Raw genomic sequence first — 10,916 nt, forward strand, 5'->3', positions numbered from 1 at the left:
AAAAAGAAAATCTGTTTACCAGTTATTACAATTACAAGATTTTTACTGATTACATTATTTGTAAGAACGATAAGCAGCTGAAACAAACTTGGAGGTTCCAAACGTGTTCTTTATTCCATCACACTGTCTCCAGCAGAGGGAGATACTGTTTTTGCAAAATCTACACCCATTACGTTTTATTTACTTTTTTTTTTTACAAATATTGATCTATGGACTTAGTGTTGTCCAATAGGGGATTGTTATAGCTCCTAAGCTCTTGGATCTTTATCTTTGACTTAAATGCACCAGTATCTTGTAATTTTATGAGAAATTGGTGCAAAAACATAACATAACAAATTTTTAAATGCTTTGCCAGCTTGTGTTTCATAATAAACTGTATTGTAAAATTTTCAGCAGATTTTTACTTAAACTATTTCAAACATGTATATACTGGCACATTTTTAGGAATTTGAATCTTAACAAAACCATCACCCTGTCATCTTGTATCCTCTTCATCTTTTACTTCTCTGAGCCTTCAAACATGTAGTTGTAACTGGGGAGGAGCCAATGCAAACCTGAAATCCTCTCCTCTATTTAACTGTGTGTGGAGAGGAAACAGAGCCGTGGACACTTGAACAAAATGGACTACAGGACAGCACTTGTGTTTGTCACATACTGGACAGGTGAACTGTTGCTCTGGACTAATACTGGTAAATGACAGCAGGATGAATTTGAATACAGTTTTGGCTTGTTTCCACAGGTGTCTTTGCTCAGACTCTGACTGAATCTGGTCCAGCTGTGAAAAGACCAGGAGAGTCCCACAGACTGACCTGTACAACATCTGGGTTCACATTCAGCAGCTATAGCATGAATTGGGTTAGACAGGCTCCTGGGAAGGGGCTGCAGTGGCTGGCTGAAATATGGGGTGGTGGGAGCACTATTTATTACTCTGAGTCAGTGAAAGGCAGGTTCACCATCTCCAGAGACAACAGCAGAAACCAGCTGTATCTGCAGATGAACAACCTCCAGACTGAGGACACGGCTGTGTACTACTGTGCCCGAGACCACAGTGACACAAAGTATATCTACAACTGTACAAAAACATTAAAGGGTGCAATTCACAATAACAACCAGAGGAGTCGCCCTATACACAGCAAAATATCATTGAAGCTTTAAGTGCATGTGGTTCTAAAATATTGAGTCACACTTTATAATAAATGTGCATTAATTCATCTTATACACAAATAAACACATAATTCAGGATGAGCAAATAGTGTTCTGTCAATTGGACAAAGGCTTTTTGAGTTTTCATCCGAGCAGCTTCTTCAGTTCTACATTTTTCTTTTGCTATAATAATATAGCTATTTTAAATCTGGCATGTTATAATGTTTTTTGATTTGTGCTTTATTAGGTCATTTACTTTTTGCAGAGAAATGTGATTAATACGAAAATCCTCCTGAGCCATAGTTGAGCAGCAGTTACAGTGACAGGTACACAGAGTGTCTATGTGCAGACACAGAAACAGGTCAAAGTCTGTGACAGTGGCACATTAAGGACCAGTTTGATGCAGAATCTGGGGCTAAAAACAGAGAACAACACCTGGTCACCACAATGTGAGACTTCCAGTTGAAGATAAACATTCATAAAAGTCATACTGGCATAACATGCCTCTTTAAAAAGACAAATAGAGTGAATTAATACTTTAAATTAAATTCAAACAAGATATGGATAAACAATGACACAGTTGTGTGTAGTAAAATCTGTACTGGTGTATTCATGCATATGCAAATCCCAGAGTGATATAAGGTGAGTGGAGAGAGGGACACACACACTTGAGTCATGTTGTCTGTGGCTGTGCTCCTGCTGCTGGCAGCTGCTTCCTGTGAGAACACTTCCTGACCTTCACAGCAGCGCCCCCTGTAGGAGAATGAGTGTGATGATGATGTTGTCTTTCCACAGGTACAGTGGACTGTGTGGAGCTCCTCCAGCCAGGCTCAGTGCTGCTGCAGCCTGCTCAGACTCTGACCATCAGCTGTCGGGTCTCTGGTTACTCTCTCACTGACAACAGCTATGCCACAGGCTGGATCAGACAGAGAGAGGGCAAACTGGAGTGGATTTTCCATCAGTGGGGAGGAGGTGACTTCTACCAGAACGATGCTCTGAAGAACAAGTTCAGTCTGAGCAGAGACACGTCTGCAGGAACAGTGACTATTCAAGGACAGAGGCTGCAGCCTGAAGACTCAGCTGTTTATTACTGTGTGCGTCCACAGTGACTCAGAGCAACAGCAGAGCTGTACAAAAACACAGAGCCAGCCCCTAACAGAGAGTAAAGCACAACAGACTATTCAACTATATACATCATACACATATAGAGAACAGTAGTATTACATAGAAGTACATATTAGCAGGTTATTCATCTTTCAGTAAATTCCTCTGTGTTTATGACAAGTGGCATTCAAGAAGAACTCGAGTCTAAATGACAAATTCATACAAAGTTCCTGTACATCATTTCAGTCATATATTCAGACTGATTACTTATAAGTCATATACATCAGACATTTGCAGTTTGGAATTGTTGATGTTGTTGAAAATATGACAACATTGACAGTTTTACTTGGAATAAGCAAATACTTTTAAAAGACATGTCTATTCTTTAGAGAGAATCCACAACCACTCTCTTTATATTTAAAAAGTGTATCTGAAAATGTATTTGATATCGAAAAATTATAACACATTTTTATATCGTAGTATTATTAGACATGTTTGGATCATACAAACAGCTACTGTAATAAGTTTGAATAATATGAGGACTTGTTGAATCTTAATTATTTAATAAAATGTAAGTTCTGTCCACAGTTGTAACAAAATGAACAGGTGATAAAGAGTCAACCTGTCGAATTCCAAAATGTACTCAAAATGATCTTTATGCGAGTAGTGATAACAGTGTCAAAATCATACATGCTGCTGACATTATCTTCAATATTCATTTTAACTCAATAAAAAAATAATTTGGTCAATTATTCCTTTCAGTGTGTATGAAGGAGAAATTGAATATTTTCTGCATACAGTATTTGAACAATGTTCTTCGTTGAGAAACAACGGCTCATCACAGATCTTAGTATTTTCTTCATTCAATAAATTCAACTTGTGATGTGATAAACATGAATGATGATTATTGATGAATTAGTACAATACACAATTAATATAATGAAAATGACTCTGACCAAATGTGTACACACTTTTCAGTTCCTCATAGGGGATTTGTATGTGTCAGTGAGAGGAGGAGTGTATGCAGAGCAGATGTAAATGTGTGTGCAGTACATAGTGTGCTGCTGCTCCTCCTCGCTCACATGTGCAGTCTCAGGATGGACACACTCACTCTGCTGTGGGCTGCTCTCTGTCTGATCTGTGAGTTTTCCTCTTTCACACTCAACATCAGTTCCACTTCCACACAATGCTCCTGTTATTGAAACATCTCCTCAACACATTTCTGTCCTCCACAGGTGTGAAGTGTGAGACACTGACACAACCAGCCTCTGTGACTGTGCAACCAGGACACACTCTCACCATCCCCTGTACTGTCTCATACTCTCTTGGCTACTGGACACATTGGATCAGACAGCCTGCTGGGAAAGGCCTGGAGTGGATTGGAGAAAAATCCACAGGAGGCTCTTACTATAAAGATTCTCTGAAGAGCAAATTCAGTATTGATTTAGACACTTCCACAAAAACAGTGACTCTGAATGGACAGAACATGCAGCCTGGAGACACTGCAGTGTACTACTGTGCTCGAGAACCACAGTCACACAAAGTATATGTAGAGCTGTACAAAAACAGTAAAGAGTGCAATTCACAGTAAGTACCAGAGAGGGCGTCCTATGCACAGTTTATCAGTTTATCCCACATGTGCTGCTTGGTCCATAATGAGATGGGATCAGGAAGAATTGTTCATCTGACAATGACAAAGACAATGAACATATGATCTTAAATCAGACATTTTATACTTCACAGTAATTCAGGCTTTTTTTTTTTTCTCAGGATGAAGACCAAATGACTTCTTCTGTGTGATCATCACAGCAAACCAGTCACACAGCAACATGAGAGACTTTTTCTATGTGTGGACACCAGGTAAAACTCTGAATACAGAAAACTGATGTAGAAAAAAAACTACTTAAATAAAAGTGATAATGATCATAAATGTGTTTGGGGAAAAAATTATGTCACAAGATTTCTAGCATTTAAGTACAATTCTAAAATAAGTTTAAAATGTTGGTTCAAGTTAACATGTATACAAATTTAAGAATTAGTAAAGTGGTTTCACAGTGAAATTAGACTAATAATGAAATCGTCCTGAGCTCGAGCTGAGCAGCAGTTAGAGTGACAGACAGACAGTTCAGTGTTTCTGTGCAGAGGTGAATCATTGTGCATATAGCAACTACCACAGTGAAAAACACCATGACAAAAACATGAGTGCAGGAGCATCTACAATCCTGAAATACTTCTACAGCTATGGAGCTATAAACCACAAAAAAACAAACAAACTCGAAGTTAAAATCATAATGCACATGGAGCTGATAATATTTAGTTTCATTCTTTCATCCAAGATTCTTTTATATGTGTTAGTTTTCCATCAGCTACAATCACCAGAGGAGAGTTGTGATATGGCAATACTCAGGTCATAGTTAAAGTATTTTAAACTTCAACTACAGCACAGCAACATGCAACCTGAACTCAAGTCTCTATATTACTTTATCCACAGATGCAGCCCGTGTCCCGGTGCATCTATAACATCCCCCTAACACCCCCACTGCTCTGCTTTTACTATGTTATATCTATATAGTGGACAAAATGAAATAGCAATGATTTCTTTCAGGATACTGTTATGTTTTGTGTTTGACAGTGAGAAAGCTGTAACAGAATGTAACGTCAGAAGATGAAAATGGTATTAATATTTATTGGTTTTATGGATCCATTTAGACCACTAACAGATAGAGTGTAGTTTTTGTTCAGCTCCTCCCTGTGACTCTCTCATGTGTTTGTGTGTCATCTACAGATAGACATATCAGTGAACAATGACTCATAGATTTAGATCAAATCATTTTCATTTGTTTATAACCTGTGTCAATGTTTTATGTGCATAACAAAAATAAAAAAAATAAAAATAGAAACAGCACTGCCTCATTCATGGACTAACTACATTCACAAGACAAACATGAAACAACAAACAACAACTAAAACATCACATTTGATTCAAGTGTGTGTCTGTTCAGATTCTAGTTGTGTGTGTGTCAGTGATCATGAAATCCTCCTGATGTTGCAGCAAAACACCATGACAAAAACATGACTGATTTTTTTTTTTTTTTTTTTTTTTTCAGGCAACAAAACATTAAAAATAGTGGGACATTTCACCAGTTTTAGCAGTTTTCTCACAACGGAAATATTTGATAGAATCTGCTTAAAATGTCCAATTTATACCCATGAATATAATGAAATGCAAGATTTTGATGTTTGCACTCTTCAAATGATGACAGAGAGGTAAATTTGTTTTCACCATTTATTCATGTGCATTAGAAGTAGTTGAAGAATAGAAGAGCCCTGGTGAAACACATAATACAAACATAGTTTGTAGTGTAGGTGGAATAGAATAATATTTTGGATATAAGATTTATAGAGCTAATAAAACACGACAGTAACAATGTGCTTCAGAAAAAAAACAATGAATATCTAACACTAACTGAATAAATAAATAATTAAATAATATTAAATAGAGTGAACCATTACCGATAAGTATAAAAAGTGCTAAATAGTAAACTACAATGTTAAAATAATAAGCTGGCAACATGACCATGGAACAGTTTAATTTTTTACATCAGCGCTTTTCAACACTTCACTCTGACTGAAATTGTCCCCAGCAGCACCCAGTACATGAAGATCACAGGTCTGTCAGCAGAATTATAGTATTATATTATTATATTGTATTGTATTATCTTGATATGTGATGTTGTGGACCCACAAGGGACAGTTTTGGCCCTATAACTCTTCACACTTTAACTATCTGTTTCTAAAAATGCATCTTGAAATTGTATGTGTTTGTGATTTCAGTTGAATTTAGCACTAGGGACAAACTGTGAATTTATATTTTGTGATAAATAAATCAATAAATAAATAGAATGTAAAACTTGGCTTACAAACCCTGTGTGTGGAGAATTAATGAATAATGCAATTTAAAAGCACTTTGGGTGTTTTGAAAGATGTGCTGCTTAAACCACCAACCATCCTGCCACCATCTATTTTCATAACCAAAACATGTGGCGATATATAAACTTTGGGGAGGAGCCAATGCAAACCTGAAATCCTCTCCTCTATTTAACTCTGTGTGGAGAGGAAACAGAGCCATGGACACTTGAACAAAATGGACTACAGGACAGCACTTGTGTTTGTCACATACTGGACAGGTGAACTGTTGCTCTGGACTAATACTGGTAAATGACAGCAGGATGAATTTGAATACAGTTTTGGCTTGTTTCCACAGGTGTCTTTGCTCAGACTCTGACTGAATCTGGTCCAGCTGTGAAAAGACCAGGAGAGTCCCACAGACTGACCTGTACAACATCTGGGTTCACATTTAGCAGCCTTTACATGAGCTGGATCAGACAGGCTCCTGGGAAGGGACTGCAGTGGCTGGCTCACATTTACCCCGATGGGGGCACTACTTATTACTCTGAGTCAGTGAAAGGCAGGTTCACCATCTCCAGAGACAACAGCAGAAACCAGCTGTATCTGCAGATGAACAACCTCCAGACTGAGGACACGGCTGTGTACTACTGTGCCCAACAGCACAGTGAGAGAGTCACATGGAGGAGCTGAACAAAAACTCCCGTGGAAATAAAGACAGTCCTGATCTGTTAAGAGTCTGAAATGAATCCATAAAACCTGTAATTACAGTAATAATAGTATAATCATTTTTTCATGTTACATTCTTTTACAGCTTTCTCACTGTCAAACACAAGCATAACATTAAAAGAACTTGAGTGTGCAGTGACCTTCAAAGAAATCATTGCTATTTCATTTTGTCTACTGTATAGATATAACAAAGTGAGAGCAGAGCAGTGGGGGTGTGAGGGGGACTGGGGAAGATGTGATTTATCTAAATAACAGTAAAGAGGACTCCAACATGCATGAATCACTCTAAAAACAACTTTGTGTGGTTAAATTAGAAGAGGAAACATTTATAAACATGGCTACAGTCGATTTATCTTAATGTCTCCTTTGTTAAGTGATTCTGTCAAACCTCTATAACAAACCTGACATAAGTTCTGATAAATCAACAGTCAAACTTGATTGCATTTCACCACTGTTATTTTCTGTTAAGAAAAATATTTTCTATTCACCAACTACCACTATTACAAGATTTCATTTAATCAAATATTTACTGAATGTTTTTTGGATGGAGCAGAAGATGAAACATACTTGGAGGTTCCAAATGTATAATTTAATTTAGTGCTCCCCATTACACTATTGTCTGTGTCCAGCAGAGGGAGTTACTGTATATGCAAATTGCACACTCATTATATTGGCTCCACTTACTTATTTTGTGCTACAGCAAACTGAATTAGCAGCTGCAACAGGATCTGAACTCAACTTATCTTTTAAAATGGCAAAATATATTGTAGTTGCATTATTATTTATAGTCACAATCCACTGTAAGATTTATTTATTATGGTTACTTATTATATTTTAAATATGATTTTAAAATGTTTTTGTATACTAAATTCATATAAGTTTTTTGTACAGGTGTGTGGACAGAGATCAGACTGGAGCAGCCATCTTCTTTGGTGAAAAGAGCTGGAGAAAGTGTGAAGATGTCCTGTGTTACATCTGGTTATTCTATGACAAGCAACAACATGCACTGGATACGACAGAGACCAGGACAAGGGCTCGAGTGGATTGGGTGGATGAACACTGGCCATAACCAACCAACTTATGCCAGTGCCTTTCAACAACGCTTCACTCTGACTGAAAATGTCCCCAGCAGCACCCAGTACATGGAGATCACAGGTCTGACAGCAGAAGACACTGCTGTTTACTACTGTGCCCGACAAGCACAGTGACAGGAAGAATGAAGCTCATGTACAAAAACATCCAACCAAGAGCTGCTGTGGATGTTCCTCTCAAACACAGACTGGACATTCACTCTAACACAATTACAACAAAATGTACCATTTTTATTTTTCTACATTAAGAATCACAGCCACAAGCAGTTACAAATATTATACATATTTTACCTTTCAAATCACTATAAAATCTAAATGATCTAAGCTTTGTTCAAAATAACCGGTGCAATTCGATTAGAAATGACGTAAAAGTCCACCACCCCCGAACTGTGACAAGTTTAAATATAATGTTTATATATAATACTTAAGCATTTGAAAGATACATGTCATTTGTTACAAGATAAAACAGTTTTTATTGTCTGGGCTGAGATGGAGATGAGGCTTTATTCATAATGTGAAATTTTAGGAACCTGCAGGGGACAGTTCCATTATTATTATTATTATTATTATTATTATTATTATTATTGTTGTTGTTGTTGTTGTTGTTGTTGTTGTTGTTATTATTATTAATTATGTTAATTATTAATAATAATAATTATTATTAATTATTATAATAACTATTAAATCTATAATTTTACTATGATTTTTTTTAAGTGTCAGATGCTCTTCAGCCAGCAATGATATATGATTTTGTTTATTTATTTATTTATTTATTTATTTAATTGAGCAAGGTAAAACATGTACATATTTGAGACCTGGTGCTCAAAAGGAGTAGGATGAAATAAAAATAAAAAAAAACTAAACTAAAAGTGACAATAAAAAGCTTTCTATAACAAAACATTTCAATTAAATGTTACAATAATGTTAAAAAGTTGGCATAAAAAAAAAACATGTTAAACTAACTTAAGAATAAGAGGCCTGTATTTTGTCCTGCGCTCATGTTCAGGAAGGACAGGAAAGCAGTCAGTGGTTTTTGCATGTGTGTGTGTGTCACTGTGTGGGGGGGGGCACAGTGAAATAAGCCACTACAAAAACCTGCTACAAACAAAAACTACAGAGAATCATTTATGAACGTGAAGTCATTGTCCTCTTCAAAGCCACTATAACCAGGGACAGATGCTCCACCCTCTGCACTATTGTCCAAACCATTGCAGATGAAGATTGACTCTTGTTAGTGTTAATTTAACGATGGACTCTCAATAAAGTTGTGTTAGACTTCATGATAATTATTGCACCTGTTTTTAACTATGGAATTTTAAGACATTTTTACAACTCCAAACAAGAAATATCTGTGTCTCTGTGGGTCATATTCTGTACACCTGTTAACCATGTAGTTTTAGACTCTACAAATGTGCTGAAATGCTTGATGGATTCAGCGTTCTCTCAGATGAATGAGGACATGTTTGCCATTATGTTTGGTGAATTTACACTATTGTTTTAGCCTAATTTGAACTACTTCACTGCTCAGTGTAGCAGCAGCTCAGGCCCTGGTCCTTGAAACGTGCAAAACAACCAAACTGTATTCTGTAATTCTTGGGTATTTACTCCTCAGAGCCTTCAAACATGTATCAACAATTGTCACTGGGGAGGAGCCAATGCAAACCTGAAATCCTCTCCTCTATTTAACTCTGTGTGGAGAGGAAACAGAGCTGTGGACACTTGAACAAAATGGACTACAGGACAGCACTTGTGTTTGTCACATACTGGACAGGTGAACTGTTGCTCTGGACTAATACTGGTAAATGACAGCAGGATGAATTTGAATACAGTTTTGGCTTGTTTCCACAGGTGTCTTTGCTCAGACTCTGACTGAATCTGATCCAGCTGTGAAAAGACCAGGAGAGTCCCACAGACTGACCTGTACAGTACATCTGGGTTCACATTTAGCAGCTAATCACATGAGCTGGATCAGACAGGCTCCTGGGAAGGGACTGCAGTGGCTGGCTCAAATATGGAGCGGTGGGAGCACTGGTTACTCTGAGTCAGTGAAAGGCAGGTTCACCATCTCCAGAGACAACAGCAGAAACCAGCTGTATCTGCAGATGAACAACCTCCAGACTGAGGACACGGCTGTGTACTACTGTGCCCGAGAAGCACAGTGACACAAAGTATATCTACAACTGTACAAAAACATTAAAGGGTGCAATTCACAATAACAACCAGAGGAGTCGCCCTATACACAGCAAAATGTCACTGAAGCTTTAAGTGCAGGTGGTTCTAAAATATTGAGTCACACTTTATAATAAATGCAGATTAATTCATTTTAAACACAAATAAACATTTAAAACATGTTGAGTAAATAGTATATTAACAATTTGTTTATTATAAATTAAGTATTTGTTTACTAATTAATTATTTAAGTCTTGATATATATGAGTTATTTTAAAGTAGTAATGCAGCTGTTTGTTTAATTCATCAGTCGTCCAGGTAGGATCCACAGTAAAAGAAAAAATCAATTCTGGACTGGACAAAAGCTTTCTGAGTTTTCATCCGAGCAGCTTCTTAAGTTCTGAATTTTTTTTTAGCTATTGTAATGTAGCTATTTTAAATCTGACACCTTATAACTTGATTTGTGCTTGTATTAGCTTCTTTAACTTTTGCAGAGAAATTTGACTAAAACTAAAATCCTCCTGAGCCACAGTTGAGCAGCAGTTACAGTGACTCCACAGGTGTGAATTAAAACTGCAAAACATGACTCCTCTGTTTTTAATGTTTATTTGATCTGCTTCACTCCTCACTGTGGTAGCAGCTACAGACCTGGTGTCCTTTATTGCTCTAACGGGGAAAGGCCAAGTTGATCAAAAATGTTTACTTCTTTTTACAAAGTAATTCCAAAAGTGTCTCAAAATGTTTCAGTTTTCATTAAAAAAAAAAAAAAGTTTG

At 36.9% G+C, this 10,916-nt stretch overlaps 5 gene segments (V, D, J or C); all 5 read left to right on the forward strand.

The window, feature by feature from the left end:
* Window positions 1–589: 589 nt before the first annotated feature.
* Window positions 590–1,155, forward strand: LOC129411553 (immunoglobulin heavy variable 3-33-like). The segment is given in 2 exon segments: window positions 590–662; window positions 740–1,155. Coding segments are annotated over 2 exon segments (459 nt in total).
* Window positions 1,156–1,802: 647 nt separating this feature from the next.
* LOC129411559 (Ig heavy chain V region 914-like) lies at window positions 1,803–2,259 on the forward strand. The segment is given in 2 exon segments: window positions 1,803–1,861; window positions 1,939–2,259. Coding segments are annotated over 2 exon segments (357 nt in total).
* Window positions 2,260–3,344: 1,085 nt separating this feature from the next.
* Window positions 3,345–5,089, forward strand: LOC110156592 (immunoglobulin heavy variable 4-38-2-like). The segment is given in 3 exon segments: window positions 3,345–3,387; window positions 3,483–3,834; window positions 4,018–5,089. Coding segments are annotated over 3 exon segments (411 nt in total).
* A 1,298-nt stretch (window positions 5,090–6,387) lies between these two features.
* LOC129411556 (immunoglobulin heavy variable 3-23-like) lies at window positions 6,388–6,846 on the forward strand. The segment is given in 2 exon segments: window positions 6,388–6,434; window positions 6,512–6,846. Coding segments are annotated over 2 exon segments (378 nt in total).
* A 2,855-nt stretch (window positions 6,847–9,701) lies between these two features.
* LOC129411562 (immunoglobulin heavy variable 3-53-like) lies at window positions 9,702–10,192 on the forward strand. The segment is given in 2 exon segments: window positions 9,702–9,744; window positions 9,822–10,192. Coding segments are annotated over 2 exon segments (357 nt in total).
* Window positions 10,193–10,916: the final 724 nt, after the last annotated feature.

The sequence above is a fragment of the Boleophthalmus pectinirostris genome, unplaced genomic scaffold, assembly GCF_026225935.1.
Source record: "Boleophthalmus pectinirostris isolate CB_2022bp ecotype Guang Dong unplaced genomic scaffold, ASM2622593v1 HiC_scaffold_1047, whole genome shotgun sequence".
In the NCBI taxonomy this organism is placed as follows: domain Eukaryota; kingdom Metazoa; phylum Chordata; class Actinopteri; order Gobiiformes; family Gobiidae; genus Boleophthalmus; species Boleophthalmus pectinirostris.